The 20012-nt window shown below is 40.0% G+C and overlaps 2 protein-coding genes across 3 annotated transcripts in view; both read right to left on the bottom strand.

The window, feature by feature from the left end:
* Window positions 1–891: 891 nt before the first annotated feature.
* On the bottom strand, window positions 892–19937 carry LOC145482239 (tetratricopeptide repeat protein 28-like). Of its 2 annotated transcripts, none has more exons than XM_081460889.1 (2): window positions 19494–19914; window positions 892–955 (listed from the first exon to the last, which is right to left on the bottom strand). In XM_081460889.1, exon 1 carries the CDS (start codon window positions 19835–19837, stop codon window positions 19496–19498), a length of 342 nt encoding a protein of 113 aa, XP_081317015.1. In that variant the 5' UTR covers window positions 19838–19914; the 3' UTR covers window positions 892–955; window positions 19494–19495. The 2 variants fall into 2 exon arrangements, with proteins under 2 accessions (XP_081317015.1, XP_081317023.1); XM_081460897.1 differs by lacking the exon at window positions 892–955 and adding an exon at window positions 11901–12220 and having other exon boundaries at window positions 19494–19937.
* Window positions 2151–20012, bottom strand: part of LOC145480982 (uncharacterized) — a 24943-nt gene continuing 7081 nt past the window's right edge. Inside the window, exons 2-3 of the mRNA XM_081459337.1 lie at window positions 5447–5450; window positions 2151–4875 (exon numbers count right to left, since the gene is read on the bottom strand). Coding sequence (XP_081315463.1) covers window positions 2151–4875; window positions 5447–5450 — 2729 coding nt within the window. The remainder of the gene's footprint in view (window positions 4876–5446; window positions 5451–20012) is intronic.

Here is a 20012-nt window from a genome sequence, read left to right as displayed (position 1 = left end):
CACACCGGACATCTGAAAACTCTCGAGAAATGTAGAAAACACTCGCCTGCGAGTCGTGTTTTCTACATCTCCGTGTTCTCAAATGCCCGTCGTGTTTTATCACAGTGTAATACACGGCGTGTAAAACTTAAACACTGGGCTGTTTTGACAAGGAGGAAAGCTCTGTATAGTAGGAGGGTTTATCAATAACAGAGAACCATTTACTTAGTACACGAAAAATCTTGGGCAACAGGGTGCCCCTTGGTGGAACAGACCTTGTTTTGAAGGCATGGAGAATATATCACTACCCACCCCTAGCCGGGATAAAAAGAGACATAGAGAGAATGAGCAAACTCCAGGTGGCCAATGTCTGCTGCGGTAAGGAATGGACAGCTCTTCTGATATAAACGCTAAGTACAGGCTGGTTCGAGGAGGATGAGGGTAACCGTTCCACCAGCGACGAATTTTCCCATGTAAACCAGCCACATGTTGATTTACTTTATCTTAACGACCCAAGGTTTTCAGAAAAGTTCATGGAAAAACTTAAGTTTGCTGAATCTCTTGTCAGTGATCTTCAGTTCTGTCCTAAGCTCAAAATGGCGATTCTCCCGTCTTATTGCCATACATTTCCGTTGATGTTAGCTCAGAGAATTTAAGAGTTCATCAAGACAGTATCTCCTAGTTCATGATTTTCGTGCTTCTCATCACCTGTTTGTTTAAAAATTTGATGGTCTTGTAACGGGAAATCAGGACTTCATCACTTATTGCTGACTATTTACTTAGTCACTGATCACTTGTTACTACTTTCCTATCACATAAATCAGTTTTGTCACGGAGTTATTCCACTCAAAAATTAAAATGTCACTTTGACTCAAACTTGTTCGTACTCGGGACACAAGTCGAGGGGAAAATGCCTCGTGACGATCATCTTGGATTTCAGTGTCAGACCCAAGTACAAGGCTGATGCAAAACGTCTCTGTAAGAACAGGAAAACAACCAGTTACTGTGAGTAAGCAAAAGACTCACTCGCCAACTGAAATGGCTTCCTTCTTGATGTAAACAGGGTAAAGTCCCGCGGGGACTGCTATGTAAAAAGGACGGGGATGTTTGTGGGAAATTTTGAAAAGATTCCCTAAGAGGTACCAAGATCCTATTTTGTGGGCGCGGCTTTGTTTTCACCTCTAAGAGGTACCAATTCTAAATCAACGCATAAACTGACACTGACATGACTTTTAACAGTGTTAATGACGATTGCTTTGAATATCTTCTACTCGTATTTTTTCGGCTCAAAATCCCTAATAAGTACTGCAAAAGCTCCCGCCGTACGACGTATGAGACTAAACACCCTAAAAGTTACCAAAACGCTTTCTCAAACCCTAAAGGGTACGACACGCACCCCCGTCCCCCCGCCCCCTTCCCCCGGGGGGGGGGGGGAAAGTAGCCTCAATTAAGCCTTCATAAGATATTAAAAACGCTACTTCCTCAGTTCTATGAAGCTTATTCTGTTTCTAAAAGATAACACCAAAAAGGTTTGGGTCTTATTTGGCGCGTCCGAAAGAATAAAACGAGTGCTTATTGGCCATGGATTAACAAACTAACGTGATTTTAAAGCACTGAGAAACAACAAAGTGGTTACTATCGACTGCTATAAAATACCAGAGATATTACGCGCGCTCTGATTGGTCAATAGGGTTGACAAACAATTATTCCATTGTACCGTTAAAAAACCAGTTTCTGAAGCTGGCAGCATTAAGGGATAGGACGCAAAATTGACTATTACAGACGATTTTAGTGTAATCACTGATGAACTTTGATTATGAAAGAATTTCAATGTATTTCATATCTTTGCATTTTTAACCGACTTTGAAAAGATACCACGTCGCCTTCCATCATTGACCAACCTTTTTTACTAAAACACATAGGCCTGGCTGCTGAAATTCAACCATCAGACGTTTAACCCAGTCGAGAGTTTATCACATGGTAAAAACTGCTTTCATTTACAAAAAACTTTTCTGACAGTGTATTGTACGCTCCCCAAATTAAATTAGTTTATATTAAAAGACATCCTCAAATAGTTGAGGCAATCTTCAAACAGAATTGGCATGATTTGATTGCTGGTTTCAAAACCCAAGAATGATAAAATTATTGTTATCTTATCTGAAAACTTACCCTTATTTTCCAAATTTAAATGACACGTTATCTCCAATCAACATAAATGGTGCCCAGTACTTCACTTGAGACCAGCCGTTACCCCGCATCCATTTCATGGCCTCGTGAAGAGATTCACTGGCACTCTCTCCGTCAACAAGATGCTCATAGAAGCGACTCATGAACTGCTCTGTTGCTTCGTCCTCTAGGGCCCACAGTGCCACTAACACTGAGCGTGCACCAGATCCTAAGAACGCTCGAGAAATTCCGATAACTCCCTCGGCTCTGATCTTCCCACGTCCACTGTGACAACAACTAAGTACAACAAGTTTGGCTCGAAGTTGAACTTCTGAAATGTCAGAAATTGTCAAAAGGTACTCTTCTTCTGTAGGAAACTTCTTAGTAGACCGCCCGGGAGAGAGGACAATTTCTCCCCTTTCGGCATCACCATGTGCGGCAAAATGTATCAGACCTGCTGAATGTAGCATTTCAAGCACCGCCTGCTTGGTTGCTTTCTCTCCTAATAAAGGCTGAACACCCAGCAGTCGCCCAATCATCTCTGCCTCCTTTCTTGCAAAGGGCAATGGTTTGAAGGTTGTACAACGACTATTGTAACGTACTCTACCAATCTCAGGATCACCGACTATCAGAACACCACACTGACTGTGATAGTCAGTAGGACTGTCCTGGATGCATTTGAGAGTGGTCAAGGAAGGAACAATGCGAATCCTAAACGTGTCTGATAAGTACTTTCCACTGTCATCAAGTAAAGCTGGAAATGGAAAATGGCACAAGCAGGGATCAGGAACAATGATGATCTCGGACCCCGCAAGTAAGTCAGCCACAGGAGCGATGATCATATTGTAGAACAAGATTAGATTCAGTTCGGGATCATCCTCACCCCTTCCTTGTCGCAAAGTTGCGAGCTCCTCCTCATGAGAGATATCTGGTTTTGGCTCAATATCATTTAAAGATCGATCTTCGCATTCCTCTTCGGATAAAATACCAAAGCTGCGGAAGCGTTTAGCAAAAAACTCTTCCAAGCTGTCAGATGATCCGGCAGCGTTATCGCTTTCATTTACTGTTATTGTTCGAAAATGCATGACTCCGCTTCTTTTGATAATCCACAAAAACATTGCGTTATCATAATTAGAGATATACAGACAAGAACAGTTGCTTTCTTGTTTCACAATATTCTCTATGCCAACCCAAGTTTGCGGATCAGCTGATATTTGCCTTTCAACAGAGTACCGTTTTGCCATCAGCTCTGCCAAGGCCCTAGCGCGTGCCAGCTCCACAGCATAAAGGGCTTTGTCAGGTTTGTCCCCAACAATAAGGAAGGCAGCAAGATGCCGATAAGGAAAGCTGCGAATATCTGAGAGCGATATTTTAAATTGATCGTTATCTCTTAGAAAAGCACGCAAACTTTCGCTTTTTTCCATGCTTAAGACCAGATAGTCAAATGCTTCCTGAATCTTTTCTTGGGCTATCTTCACGACTGTAAGTTGACAAAGGCATGCAAACTCTTCGTTTAGGTGTCCAATATCTTGACTAATTGAAAGTGCGTTCTCGAGATAACCTTCAGCAACGACGGGCTCACCAATCGAACTAAACAATGATCCTAAGTTGAAGTATTCTGCTGCTTCTCCTTTTCTGTCACCAATTTCTTTACTTATCACAAGTCCTTTCTTAAAATATTCTTTAGCTTTTTCATATTCACCCAGAGATTGAAACAGAGATCCTAAGTTTACGTAACAGCCTGCTTCTCCTGCTCTGTCGTCAATTTCAACTGTGATTGCAAGTGCTTTGTCAAGATTTTCTTTAGCTTTCTCATATTCACCACGAAATAGAAACTTAGTTCCGAAGTGCATGTAATCTCTTGCTTCTCCTTTTCTGTCACCGATTTTACTCCTGATCGCAAGTGCTTTGGCATGATATTCTTTAGCTCTGCCATATTCCTGAGCCTGTTGAAACACAGTTCCTAAGTTTCCGTAACAGCATGCTTCTCCTTCTTTGTCACCAATTTCTTTCGTGGTTCCAAGTGCTCTCTCAAAATATGCTATAGCTTTGTCATATTCACCACGAAATTGAAAAATAGTTCCTAAGTTTGCGAAATCTGATGCTTGTCCTGCTCTGTCACCAATTTCAATTCTGATCGCAAGTGCTTTCTCAATATATTCTCTAGCTTTGTGATACTCTCCAAGAGATATAAACATGGTTCCTAAGTTTCCGTAACAGCTTGCCTCTCCTGCTCTGTCACCAATTTCAATTTTGATCGCTAGTGCTTTCTCAAGATACTCTTTAGCTTTGTCATATTCACCACGAGATCGAAACACAGTTCCTAAGTTTCCGTAACAGCTTGCTTCTCCTTCTTTGTCACCAATTTCTTTCTTGGTTGCAAGTGCTCTCTCAAGATATTCCATAGCTTTGTCATATTCACCACGAGATTGAAAAATATTTCCTAAGTTCGCGAAATCTGATGCTTCTCCTTCTCTGTCGCCAATTTCAATTCTCATTGCAAGTGCTTTCTCAAGAAACTCATTAGCTTTGTCATATTTACCAAGAGATAGAAACACAGTTCCTAAGTTTCCGTAACAGCTCGCTTCTTCTGCTCTGTCACCAATTTCAATTGTGATAGCAAGTGCTTCCCCAAGATATTCTATAGCTTTATCGTATTCACCAAGAGATTCAAACACAACTCCTAAGTTTCCGTAAGCGGCTGCTTCTTCTCTCCTGTGACCAATTTCTCTCATGATATTGATCGCTTTCTCATAAAGTTTTCCTGCCTCTACATATTTAAATTGTTTTTCATAGATCATGGCTAGTTCTAATAATAGAATGCCTTCATCTTCGCCTGTTTTTCCACGCTCTAGGTAAATGTCAAGAAGTTGCTTGCCGTATTTTATGGCATTTGTGTAATCAAAGATAAGACAATACGCCATGAAGATTGTTTTATAGATAGCAGTGCTAACTAATTTAACAACCTGCTCCTCCTTTTCTTTCGGCATCACATTATTTACGAAAATCAAACATTCTTTACAGACCTCTATAGCTTTTACACCCCGACCGGTGTTGAGAAGGAAAGTTGCAATAGCCAAACCAACACAGATGACTTGAAAAACGTAGTCTAGATTGTTCATTTTGTCCTCCTCTATAAGCCCTGTAAAAAGAAAATACCACTCAAGCTCTATAGTGTAAAATAACATTATACTTTTGTACTTCTCTTCTCCTACGTGTATAAATGAGTACCGGCGAACTTAATGCTGGAGGTGAGCCTGGTATTGGCTCCTAGCTGGCCGTTTTATGCAAGATGGGACACGTTGGTTTGACTCAGACTAGAAGGTTTTCACCTCGTGCTCAGACTTTATCAAACCTTTCCATTACAACGAAAAATAAGCTGAAGAAGTCTTCTCAAAGTCATTAATAATTCATCAAGTTTAAACAAACGAAATCATGACCGTGACGGTGTTTGGATATCTGAACTTTATTAGCATAGATTTTCACGATTTCATTTCTCCGTTTTCTCCTTAGTTTTAGTTTTGATCGAGAAGATATATCAAACACTCAAGACAGTGTTTGACCACATATCCAAATACCTCGAAGTTCATCAAAAATACTCTGCTGCGCGTCGTATTTTCAACTCTCTTCTCGGTGTTTGAAAATGTGGTCAAACACGGTCTTTCGTGTTTGATATATTACATAAATCCCCCGTTTCTTTACTGAATGTGTTATCGACCGTGAATAGGAGGGATCAGTACTGCAAGCACACTTTAATTATCTTGACTCCTGTGCAGGCCGAAACCGGCCTTGATGAGCATTGTCCTTTGTTCCACTTCTGACGTCAACACCTTTGACCATAATCGGCATTACCTCTACTCAAGGTCTGCAACAGGAAAAGATCTTTCCAACAATGCCCAGATCAGAGCGATTGGGTTAACTGAGCTTGAAATACGCGCGAAAAGGCTTCGAAATTTGGGTGAAAAAACTTGGAGGAAAATTTGTTCGATTAAGCTTCACTATGTAATGTTATGAATATCCCAAAGATATATTTTTCAACTAACAAGGCAAAAAATACAAGATTAGGTTCTTACCTCAGTCAGGAGTAAATCACTAAGAGCGTGCAGCTACCCTATATTCTGGTCACGGTGTTTTCACAGACCGATCTATTTTTTGTTTGAATTTATCCCGAATTCAGACCCCCATAGGAACTTCAGTGACCAATCACAAGCACGAAATTTATTGTTAACTGACGTCATCATTACACCGGTAGAAGTGATGGGCTCCTCATGTAAGGTTGGCCATTTTTTTCATTAGCGATGCGCGCCCATATTGACCGAAACTGACCTATTTTGCGGGAAAAGAAGCCTAAAAATAGACCTGTCTGTAAAACTGCCGTGATATAGGTTTAGTATGGGAGTTGCACGCTCCTAGTGATGGACTCCAGCCTCAGTAGAGTTCCCTTGGAAAAGTGCATGGCACCTACGAAACATTTGGGTGTTTCACGTAATTCCAGGAAAACCGATGATCATATAACGAATCTGTTTGGCGGTATGCGAGATGGGTTTTAAAACGCATAAAAATTGTAACGCCGAGATACTGAATGTAAACATCTTCAGGTTTAAACATGATTTGCACTCTCCGGCAAGTGGAATGAAAGACTCTTTTAAAATCAATGTCGGGATATGGAATAAAAAACAGTGAATCGCGATTCTTCTTTAACTCTCCCTCAGAAGCTAAAAGTAGCTCAAGAAGCCCGAAATACGCATCGATAGCTACAAGTCACAAAATCAACCTGTTCAGATTTATTCCTTGTTATACTCAGTGCCTCATTCCTCCCAGCAGGGTAACGTGATACGCGTAAATTGTCTAGCTTGATGCGCCATGGATACCAGTGTTATCAATCAAACAAAATCAAACCAAGTTTTACCGAACAGTTTCGAGTTTAATTTGGACTGGTTGAAATAAATGAGAGATTAGTTTTTCTTACCACAGTGAAGTTCGCACTGAAAAAAGTCGAAACTTAAACTAAACTAAAGTTGGCGAGTCTCTCAAAATTCCGAGAAAAAGTATCATTACAAAATCTAGAGAAGTTTTAATGGATTTAAATCAAGCTGTATAACAACGAATGAGTTCGAGTTTGATCGGTAAGTGATGTTGCTTGTACAGAACATCCCGAAACTGACTTCTGTATAGGTCGTCCAGCAAAGCCATGCAGTGCATGTACACGGTAAAGAACATTTGTTTGTAGTGTCATGGTACGATTTGAAGTTCTACTTGGTGCCGGTAGGTGGGCAGTTTCTGTGTCAACTAAATATAAAGGTGCGTTCTTGATCATTGTAGTCTATTCATAAGCTTGAACGTAGGGAATCCGAACAAGTGGTCGGGCGGGTCATGTAGCATTTCCTGAGGCAAATCATTAATAGACTGCTAGCAGATTTGTGCTAGCAGAGGTTTTAAATCCGGGAACTCTGCGGCTTAACTCGGCCAAGCATTACATCATTTGAGGAGGTTTTTGTGATATCTCAAATAATATGTTAAATGTTATCGGTGGAAGCCCAAATAATGCATTGATTTGAACAAAATAACGACTAACTTACCGTTGCGCAGTAGCCTGTGTTCAGCCGTTCGTTCTTCCAAACAAAAACTGTAGAGGTGCGTTTGTGTGTTACTGCTTATAACTGTGTTGCTAGCATAAATTATCCATCCTAAAAACCATTTCAGTTTCGCAGCATCTGACGTGCCAAGCGGAAACAAAAGAAACGAAATGTTTGTCTGCGCGTGATCTTTGCAGAAGATCATTTGAAAACCAGAAAGATGATTAATAAGGACATAATTATAGAACATGAGCGAGAACTTGGTAAGAAAGGACAACCCTTTTTCCTGTAAACTATCGGTAAAAAAATGAGTCGAGGAAGAGTGGGCGGGTAAAATTCCGACCTAAAAAAAAACTCTCTTTCATCATGTAAACACATATTTAAACATTGACTTATTGTAGTCAGTAGATGATATTGTAAGCTTGCGGTTTGTCATTGACTGTTTTTAAGATGTTACTTCAAGAGTTTCGGTTATTGAGTGCTTTTACCTTCATCATTTGAAACTTAAAGATTTTACATGTGATTCAATACAGTGGCCACCAACTGGCCATGAAAATTTCACCGTATTAACGGGGTGGCTGTATGATATTAGCGGGATAGGATCAAATTTCATAACTGGTCTATTTGAAGTGACTTCTTGACAGTCATCACAACTCACTTCTAAGTAACTGCTCTTTAATAAGCATTTAAACTGCAAGTTTAATTTTAAAAAAAGTTGAAAGTTCAATCAAAACCGTAACTGGTTCGAGAGGCCGTATTATATTAACGGGGTAAAATTATAGACGACTAAACAGTTGGGATTTTACAATGAGGCTGTTGGCCGTATTAACAGAGTGGCCGGATTAACGGGGTTTTCTTATGAGAAAATGGATGGGCGTTTCGCCAGGACAAAAAAGACTGGCCGTAAAAACGAGGTGACGTAATTAACGAGGTGACCGTAAGGCGGGGTTCTACTGTATAAGCGCGCGCGCGTTCGTTTTGACACAGAGGCGAAAGGCAATCGCAAATGGCCTATTGGCCTATTCAGAAAACATCGCGCGAGACTCTGTTTAGCACGCGCGTGAGTACCGTGATGCGTTTCTTGAATTTTGCATGTCCCCTTCTGAGCGTGCGCGTTTAACGTGCTGTCTTTTTGAATCACGTGCAAAGCCTTTCAGTTTCAACCCATAAAACGTTAAGCACTAAACGAAACGTGTTGAGGTAACATCTTAAAAACAGTCAGTGACAAATTAGTGACTTACAATGTAAACATGTCTTTGCTCGTGCTTTGAATACCCACCCGGCGATCAACCACCAGTCCTTCACTACCGCTTGTAGATTTGACCGAACAGACGGAAGTTTGAAAAAAAAAAATCAGTTAACGATTCTTTACGTTGATACTGGTTTGTAAACAGTCGGCATCATTACTAAGCGCGCCATGCATTTCGACAGAAGCAAATTATATGCTTCTGATTTCGATAATAGGTCATTCAGGAAGATTTGTTTTAAAAGAAAAGAAAGGTTTAAAAAAAACCCGAATTTTTAGCAAGTCATCTTGATGAGAGTATATAGTGCGTGTTTGCAAACAATTTATACTTACATTTTAAGCAGATTGCGACAACACTGATAAACTCGATGTGGTCCTCCCATTTTGGCCGCCATGTTGAAGGCTTGCGCGCCAAGCATGACTTAATTTTATATACAAATTAGTTTTCATTGCAGAGCACTGCACTAATAGCGAGCTAAGGTAGTAGAATTCTATGTTAGACGATTCACGAGTTAAGAAATCCTTTGAAATTAATCCGAAAAACGGCAAGATATTTCTTTACTTGAAATATTAGGGTGTTTAAGCAAACCACGACGACGACGGCAAAGAGAACGTCACCAAACATAAGGTTTGATGAGCAAAACAATGGCTGTGCACGTGCGTTATAAATCTTTGTACATTTCTTTGCCGTCCTCTGCACAACAACAACAACATGAAATGACCAAGTTCTGTGTAGTCTGAGGAAGGCGAACGACAACGGCTAATTTTCGTAATTCCATTTGAAATTGAACGCTGTGGTTGCATGGTTAGCCTGAGCACGTTTTCAGAGCCATTGGCGTACTGAACAGATCAAGATAATAGCGAATTTCGCTGTAAAATATAGATTGATTTTTGACTCGATGTGGTCCTCGGCGTCGCCGTCGTCGTTGCTTAAGCCGCCTATTTAGTCATCATGGCGCTATCCGACTCACGCAATTGACATAAAACCCATGATGGGAATTTCTGAACAGACCATCCGATAGCTATAGCCCAGTATTTTCCATGGAATAGGTTGATCTCCCTGCACGTCTTAATATCTCCAAGTTATTTCGCTGCGACTTGACTAACGCTAGCTTTTTCAAACGCTGTAACTGCTTAACCTTTATTATGCAAAAGCCCTGTGCAGAATCGCTACATCAAACAAAGGTTTCTTCTCGCCTTGTCAGGGACTGTTTATGAGCTTTCAAACACAGATATATTATCTCCTGAATGATAAAAAAAACTTATTTACTTTCAACAGCGTCTTTTTTTCTTTTTCTTTTTCAACAGCGTCTTTATTTCTTTTCTTCAACAGCGTCTTTTTCGGATCCTGCACTATCTCTTTTGTGTTCAATTGAACCAGCCTCAAACTATGTCATATTATAGGTGTAATACAATTATCATCGCAAAAGATTTGGTTAGGTCTGCTAGAACTGCATAAAAAGTAACGAAGCATGTGAAGTTACATGTGCGCAGTGACGTCGCAACATGGCCGCTGACATTTCTTTTCTTGATGTAACCAGCAGTTATAATGAAAAATTCAACAACAAGCACTAGAGAAGTCAGCAGATTGATGTTCGGGATCATCAAACGCAAATCCAGCTGGTGGCAATTAGGAAGAATTTCAATTCAGGAATTCTGGCCTCTAACTACTCAACCGGGTAGCGCCTCTTGATATTACAGTGTTATCATAATAAGAACTGTGTCGTGTAATATCATACAGTGTAGTGCATGCGTATTGGTAGGTGTATTGTTCAGTGTTACAGACACAACCATTATCTGGATTCAGATTGCTGCTCATCCGATGCTGAATTTATACGTTGTTTTGAAGAATCATGCACAATCGAGGTATATTTGCTTCACTCTGTAATTGTTTACAAGATTTACAGGCATGCGCAGAGTGCGCCAACTCCTGAAAAATCATACATTCCTTCCCGGCATGTATTTACTGATCTGCTAGATGCGCTATGGAATGCCGGGATGCATGACTAACACAGTGAACTGGGGACTGTTGTTCAATGAAAAACGAGAAAGTGGTGATCACAGCGTCTGATAATAAAAACATTAACCCATTTTATTTAAGGAGGCTCGACCAATTATCTTGGCCCTTTTATAATTAACTTTAAAAGTAAAATATAAAACGACGAAAGAAATATTACAATAAATAGATCAATGCCTAACGATTAACCCCATTTAGAACCTTGAACTAAACTAAGTGATTGTTACATATTTCAAATGAAGACAACATGGGAAATTCAGCTCGCAAGAGAGATACTAATTGACTATTTACAAGCGCGGCCGAGAAGCTGAACTTTGTTTGCACTTCTTAGTTTATTTACTACTGTTTACTAAAACCTTTAATTGTAATTGAAATAAGTGTCAACAAATAAACTTGAACTTAAACACTGAACTTTTCTATTAGGAGAAAAGTTCTGTATGGTCGAAGGGTTTATCAATAACAGAGAACCGTTTACTTAGTACATGAGAATTCTTGAGCAACAGCGTACCCCTTTGTGGAACACAACTGATTTTAAAGGCTTGAAGCATATATCACCACCCACCCCTAGCAGGGTTAAATAGTGACATAGAGAGAATGAGCAAACTCCAGGTGGCCAATGTCTGCTGCGGTCAGAATAGTAAACTCCCCTGATATAAACACTAAGTACAGGTTGGTTTGAGGAGGATGAGGGTAGCCGTTCCTCCGGGGACGACTTTTTACCATGTAAATCAGCCACATGCTTATTAAGTTTATATTAACCACCCAAGGTTTTCAAAAAGGTTCATGGAAAAACTTAAGTTTGCTGAATCCTCTTGCCAGTGATCTTCAGTTCAGTCCTAAGCTCAAAATTTCGTTTCTCACTTCGTATTACCATACATTTCCGTTGATGTTAGCTCTGAGAATTTAAGAGTTCATCAAGACAATATCTCCTAGTTGATGATTTTCGTTCTTCTCGTCACCTGTTTGTTTTAAACTTGATGGTCTTGTGAGGGGAAATCAGGACTTGATCACTTATCACTGACTACTTACTTAGTCACTGATCACCTGTTACTACTTGCCTATCGCATTAATAAGTCTTGTCACGGAGTTATTCCACTCAAAAATTAAAATGTCGCTTTGACTCAAACTTGTTCGTACTCAGAACACAAGTCGAGGGGAACTTTTTCGAAAATGCCTCTTGGCGGCCATCTTGGATTTCAATGTCAGACCCAAGTACGAGGCTGATGCACAACGTGTCTGTAAGAACAGGAAAATAACCAGTTACTGTGAGTAAGCAATAGATTCACTCGCCAACTGAAATGGTTTCCTTCATGTAAACAGGGTAAAGTCCCGCGTGGACTCCTATATAAAAAGGACGGGGGTGCTTGTTGGAAATTTTGAAAAGAACCCCTAAGAGGTACCAAGGTCCAATTTTGTGGGCGTGGCTTGGAATGTTTTCACCTCTAAGAGGAACCCATTCTAAATCAACACATAAACTGATACTTTCATAATTTTTAAGTGTTAATGATGATTGCTTCGAATACCTTCTACTCGTATTTTTTTGGCTCAAAATCCCTAATAAGTACTGCAAAAGCTCCCGCCGTACGACGTATGAGGCTAAACACCCTAAAAGCTACCAAAACCGCTTTTTTAAACCTTGAGAGCGAATTTGTCTAATTAGCAAACATAGCGCGGCAGAAATTGAAAAATCGATTTTTCTCTCTTTTCGTCCACAAATAGCCCTTAGGTAGATATGAAACGCGATATAGCTTTTTGGAGCTCGAAGCGCTTTAAATTCGAGAAAATCGAGGAAAACGATTCTCGCCTAGACGATCACCAAAATGACCGATCGCAAAGGCTTAAAATTAGTAATCTGAACTTGATTTGCGTTCGCGTGTAAAGAAGAACCAACACTTATCGATACTTTTTCTTGAAAGACAAAGTATTCAGCTATCCAAACCCAGGTTAGAACTTGACTTGAGCGCCATTTGAGAATAAACACACAATTTTTTTAAAAAATCCCTCTCAGTTACTAGGTCGAATTCCTTATTTACAAATAAAATTCAGATATTTTTCGACATGTGCCATAACTCCAAATTCCTTGAAACTTCGCCTTTGGAGCACCTTTATGTTTTCGTAAAACATGTATTAAAATCAGCTTGGGTTATTTTTCGAGTGCTTTTTGAGGCCCGGCTGAAAAACCCCGATTTTACCTAAAAGATCACGAAAATTAAACAATGGACTTCTGGGCGTTGGTCTGAGGGCAAGCGAGTACAGGCATTCAAGTCCTTATATTATGAGTTCTTTGCAGTAATAAGCAAATTGTTTGCTTGCGCCGGTAATATAACGGTAAAACAGTGCAATCTCAACGCCAAAGTGACTTTATTTAATCCGCGTATGTTTTATCGCTTCGAATGCCAGATATTTGTGACGAGATGTCGATTTAACACCGAGGCGAAACAGGAAGTTCAAAACGTTTTACTACGCGACCTTCCAATAATTAATTTAAGATAACTAGTCGCTAAAGGAGATATTTACTGAATTAGAGCTTAAAAGAGTTGCGTTTTCTGTAACCTATCAAGTTTGTTCGCAAAAAGTTATTTCAGAGTCATTTCAGGACTGGCAATACAGGTTAAATTTGGTAAAGAAATCTTCAGTTTCATTGTTTATTTTGATTGCAAGTCACGGTATCATTCCCGGCCGTGGAATTTACTATGTCCCACAGAGTGCGTTGTTTTACAAAAAGGCAGCCGTTTATTTCCGAAGTAAAACATGTTTCCAATAGTCTTTTGTAGTTCTGTCAATATATAGTTTAGTTAAAATTGGGAAGCTACAAACAAATCGGAGTACGAATTCCAATGAAAAGTTCGGTCAGAAATATTTCCCGCCAAAGCGAAGTGTTTTTTACTAATGTTTTCACTTTGTTTCGACTTTCTACGATTGGCAATCCATGACTCACTAAAAGACCCGCTTGCAGTAGTTAGCTGGACTGCAGGATAGAATATTTAAGCACGCCAAATCCATTTACGCTAATTAATTTCATCTAGGGCAGTATAAGTTGAATTTTCCCAAGAGAATTCTATTTTAGACGTCACGCTGCATGTAAAAACGATATGTATCCCCAGTCCTCTTGTTCTTTTTTTGCTTTCTATTTTTTTCTGTTTTGTTTTGTTTTGTTTTGTTGTTTTTTTTCCGTCGTGTAAAACATACTGCAACTATATAATGATCGAAGCTCTACCCTAAATTAATTTTGAGACTTTTGCTAACACTTCGTTTGCTTTCGGAACGCGTGACGCGTCATATATATAGCCGATTGAAGGTCGGACGGCTGAAGTTCGCAAATGCGGATCTTTTTTTAAAGGTTTCTATCGTCTCTCCTTTGGTATGTTTCAAAAACACGAACTGTTCTGTTTTTGGATCAGATGAATTGCTAAGCAATGCGGGTGGACTCTGGTCAGTTATTCTTCCATTATCGGAGCATAAACTGATGAACGAGATTGTCGAGGAAAGTCAGAGGTCAGCACAGGCAGCCCAAGTTCTCTCTACGAACCACACATGTCTAGTACCCCCGCGAGTCTTGGTTTGCCAACATGACGAGGTTACCAAGCCGATTTCAACGGTCGTTGGGTCACGGATCAAACGACACGGAGCTCTTCCATAGTTTTATCGTTTCACTGGGGACACGAAGAGCCGCCTGGCGTCGCTCGCAGGGCTGCGATTGTGTGGCTAGAGGATTGAAATGAAAGATCAACCTTTGCCCTTGAATTCTGCGGTGGATTTGTGGCCGTGGCTACATTTTAGCCTGGGATTTTTGACTTCGTTCGACAGGCTGTACCGACTGAGGTGTTTCGCCTTGTCCTCTCTTTATAAAGGGAAAAGCGGAATTCAAAAAAGTCGCTTAAATCAAGTACAATCGGTAAAATAACCACACCAGGAGTGAACAACACACGTCTGGAATAAGGTAAGCCATTTTTATTGAGAATTTTCACTTTTAACTACCTCCATGGATATCTTGTAGAAAATCCCATATAAACCCTTATAATTCGATTCCATATTGTGTTGCTTGTGTGGTTCATAGAGAGAGCTTGGGCTGCCTGTGAGGTCAGCGAATCCTATTTGGCAGTGATATGAAAAGACAGGTTGGGTGACACCAGTTTGCCGCTATCCAACATGGTATCCGTTCCACGAAGAGGTCACGAAGGAGAGAAGAATAGCATAAAAATCCCAAGACTTATAAATGCTGCTATGTCAGGATTGCCAGCGGAAATCTTTCTTGTGATCGATGTTGTTTTTGTCGGCGCAGGTTAGTATACCTTCCGTTCTACCTTCCCAGTTTTAAATGGACACGTGTCTGCTCGCATTTACTTTGCAGACCCGTTTTCCATAGTGAATTGAAGTAAATGCAACTCATCTGTAACTTCATTTATACATGTACACAGTTAACCACGTTGAATTGATTAGAATTGCGGTGCCGTGATTGTGAAATCTACACATTGTCCGTTTGTCAGTAATCTAATTAACGTAAAAGATTGAAATATTCCTTGCATGAATGAACTCCTGTTATCATTTTACTTTACTTTAACAGAAGCATATTGACCTGCAGAACGAAAATATCATGATGACAGAAGTTAAACCGCTTTACTTCAGTAGATTCTCTTGGCCTCAGAAAAACACGCAAGCATTCGATTGTTTACTTCTTACTGATGTTTTCGTTAAAATCCGGTTATATCAGCGGCGCGTTAAGGTAATTCCTCTGAAATAAAAGTGACAATAGATTTTTGTTCAAACTTTATCCACTGAATATTTGTCATATGATAACTTCAATTTTGAAATAAAAAAGGGGGGTGCCCATGCTCATTAAGGAGCAGTGAGGCATTGAAAATGCCCCATTTTGGCATTATTTAATGCTTATTATAAAAACGCATTCCCAGTAATTGTAAAATCTTTGTGAGCCCAGACTCATAAGAAAACGCATTAAACTACAGTCAATACATTGTGTCGGACACAACTAAACATTTTAAGTTTGATTCAGACAAAAAGCTAAATCGTTGATTAAAATTTGAACTAAATTTCTTGACGTGGTTACCGACTGCAAAATAGAAAAGACCACAGTGTATCTGCTAGTTTTCTTATTTATTCAATTTTCAGCAATAGAATTTAGATCAGTCTTTTCTCACGCGAAGCTTATGATTAGTTGATTAAAATGACTGGAAAAAAAATTGGGGCGCCCGTGCTTGTTGGTGAGCTAGAGCCATTTTTCAACTGAAAGAGCTCAATATCAAGGCAAATCCGTCATGTTTTCAATATGCGCGTGCACGAGCGCGCGCTAATGACGCCATAAATTATGCGCAGTAAGGATGCGCAATGCAAATGTGAGGAATGACCTTAAAAACCACTCGATGAATAACCCAAGCTGATTTTGAGACATGTTTTACAACAACATAAAAGTGTTACGTACAAGGAACTAATAATACAAGGACTTTAAATGCCTATACCCGCTTGCCCTCAGACCAACGCGCAGAAGTCCATTGTTTACTTTTCGTGATCTTTCAGGTAAAATCAGGGTTTTTCAGCCGGGCCTCAAAAAGCACCCGAAGAATAACCCAAGCTGATTTTAATATATGTTTTACAACAACATAAAAGTGTCCTTAAGGCGAAGTTTCAAGGAATTTGGAGTTATGGCACATGTCGAAAAATATCTCTGAATTTTATTCGTAAATTAGGAATTCGACCTAGCAACTGAAAGGGATTTTTTAAAAAAATTGTGTGTTTATTCTCAAATGGCGCTCAAGTTAAGTTCTAACCTGGTTTGGATAGCTGAATGCTTTGTCTTTCAAGAAAAAGTATCGATAAGTGTTGGTTCTTCTTAACACGCGAACGCAAATTGAGTTCAGATTACTAATTTTAAGCCTTTGCGATCGGTCATTTTGGTGATCGTCGAGGCGAAAATCGTTTTCCTCGATTTTCTCGAATTTAAAGCGCTTCGAGCTCCAAAAGACTATATAACGTTTCATATCTACCTAAGGGCTTTTTGCGGACGAAAAGAGAGGAAAATCGATTTTTCAACTTCTGCCGCTAAATTCAAATTTTGCTTCGTTTTCGGTGACATTTGTTCTTAAAAGGCACGACAAGCACCCTCGTCTACCCCCCCTCCCCCCCCCCCCCCAGGGGTAAAGTAGTCTCAAGTAAGCCTGCATAGAGAATTAAAAACGCTACTTCCTCAGTTGTATGAAGCTAATAGGCCCTTTGCACGATCCGGTCACATGGTACAAAATCACACATGCTGGTGAGCAAGTTGCACAGTGGGACTTCCAAAACAAAGGCAGGTCCAGGTGGACTGTTACGAGTTGCATTGTTTTGGAAGTCCCACTGCGCAACTTGCTCACCAGCATGTGTGATTTTATACCATGTGACCGGATCGTGCAAAGGGCGTATTCTGGTCTAAAAGATACCAATAACAATAACAATAACATTTATTATTTGTATTGCGCCTTAGTAAGTAAGACCCAAGGTTTGGGTCTTACTTGGCGCGGTCCGAGAGAATACAAAGAGTGCCTATTGGCCATGGATTAACAAACTAACGTGATTTTATAGCACTGAGAAATACGCCAATGGTTGCTATCGAATTTTGTAAAATACCAGAGATACTACGCGCGCTCTGATTGGTCAATAGAGTTGACAAACCTATATTCTATTGTACCGTTAAACACCCAGTTTCTGAATCTGGCAGTGTTAAAGGATAGGACGCAAAATTGCCCGACTTAAGTTTCTAAGTCTTATTTTGGTCTTAATCCAACAGAATATTTCACTATTACAGACGATTTTAGTGTAAACACTGATGAACTATTGATTAAAAAAGTATTTGAATGAAGTTCATATCTTTACGTTTTTAACCGACTTTAAAAAGGTACCACGTCGCCTTCCATCATTGGCCAACCTTTTTTACTGGAATACATAGGCCTGGCTGCTGAAATCCAGCCATCAGAAGCTTGATTCAGTCGAGAGTTTATCACATGGTGAAAACTCCTTTCATCTACAAAGAACTTTCCTGACAGTGCATTGTACGCCCTCCAACTTAAATTAGTTCATATTAAGGTATCATGGTGGGTGAATTTTACGAAAAATGCGAAAAATCTGTTTTTTTTTTTTGTTTTTTTTTTTTGCTTTTTTTTTTTTGCTGTTCAAATTGAGAAGACTGAGATAAATATTTTGTAAAAAGGAATGGGAAGAAAGCTATTTTACTTTTTAAGATAAAGAGAAAAAGCTATTTTTGAATCTCATGAACCCCTTACGGCGCATTGACACCTCTAAATAAAATTCACCGCAAGTTGTCACGTGTAAAGCGAATTGCGTCGAACAAGGTATTTGGCTCTCAGCGACCCACGGTAGCACTGTATTAAACCAAGAAAAATTGTTGCAGGAACTCGAGGACACAAGTCCCGCCAATGAAGCTGAAGGACAAACTACAACAAGTGATCGTCGCACGAAATTGCTGGAGAACGGACGCGATTCCGAAACTCCCACAATGAGAGAGTCAAGCGCAGATGTAGACCTCCACATTTCCTCTTTTGCCTTCACGAGGCATAATACCAATGCCGCCGACGAAATCTTCTAAGTAAACGAAATCACGGCAGTTTAAAGACAAACCTGTATAAAGCTCTTGGTAGTTTGTCGCTTCTCGGACGATTTCACTACGACGGGTTTCCGCGCCAGAATTTTAAACGTCTGTTTATTTCAAGTTGTCATAAGCCACTGTTGTGGTAAACTGACCCACGCCGACATCTGTCAGTGCGGAGGGGATTTTTAACACCTAATCATACCAATCTCATAAAAGGTTTTTCGTCTTTTTCTCGATAAAATAAACTGCATACAAGGATGAACATTTTTAGTTCGTTTACGCGCGTCTTGCTACGGATTTGGCTGAAAATCGGCAGGTATGTTCCAGGATACCTCCTTCGAAAAAGGGTTTCAAGCTTTGTTTAATTCCGCTTCCGTTTCAAAGTTATGGCCTCTTTAGTAGAAGAAAACGTCCGCGTTGAAAACATGAAACTTTAGGAGGGTGTACAAAAAAATCCAAACGACATGTGGAAAATCGCCGACATCCTTTTTGAGGGTGATGTGTGAGAAAATATTTCCGATGTTGATCGCTTCGCTCCGATAATTCACGTGCGGAAGCGAACCAGTTTAAGCGAAGCAGTGTTTCTGGGTATTTCTTTTAATATCACTGCGACAACAAAATTTAGAAAATTTCAAAGATATGATTGTGTTCTATAACTATTACGCTTTCAGAAAATATATAGGTTGATTGGGTTTTCTCTCAAATCGCCAGCATAAGAGCGCGATTTCCAAACACTGTCTATCCACCTACCATGATACCTTAAATGACATTCTCAAATAGTTGAAGCAATCTTCAAACAGAATTGGTAGGATTTGGCGGGATCTTGCTACTTCTAATGAAATGCAAGTTAAAGGATACTGGCTTCTAAACACAAGAATGATAAAATTATTGTTATCTTATCTGAAAGCTTACCCTTATTTTCCAAACTTAAATGACACGTTATCTCCAATCAACATAAATGGTGCCCACTGCCTCACTTCAGACCAGCCGTTACTCCGCATCCATTTCATGGCCTCGTGAAGAGATTCACTGGCACTCTCTCCGCCAACAAGATGCTCGTAGAAACGACTCATGAACTGCTCTGTTGCTTTGTCATCAAGGGCCCACAACGCCACTAACACTGAGCGTGCACCGGACCCTAAGAACGCTCGAGCAATTCCAATAACTCCCTCGGCTCTGATCTTCCCACGTCCACTGTGACAACAGCTAAGTACAACAAGTTTGGCTCGCAGCTGAACTTGTGAAATGTCAGACATTGTCAAAAGGTACTGTTCTTCTGTAGGAAACTTCTTAGTAGACCACCCAGGACAGAGGACAATTTCTCCTCTTTCGGCATCACCACGTGCAGCAAAATGTATCAGACCTGCTGAATGTAGCATTTCAAGCACCGCCTGCTTGGTTGCTTTCTCTCCTAACAAAGGCTGAACACCC

Source organism: Orbicella franksi, chromosome 1 (genome assembly GCF_964199315.1).
Source record: "Orbicella franksi chromosome 1, jaOrbFran1.1, whole genome shotgun sequence".
NCBI lineage: Eukaryota > Metazoa > Cnidaria > Anthozoa > Scleractinia > Merulinidae > Orbicella > Orbicella franksi.
This window is presented reverse-complemented; position numbering and strand designations above follow the sequence as displayed.

What these genes read in the sequence shown, in the direction of transcription:
- LOC145482239 (XM_081460897.1), bottom strand. Translation starts at nt 19,837, where the DNA reads ATGTCTGACATTTCACAAGTTCAGCTGCGAGCCAAACTTGTTGTACTT.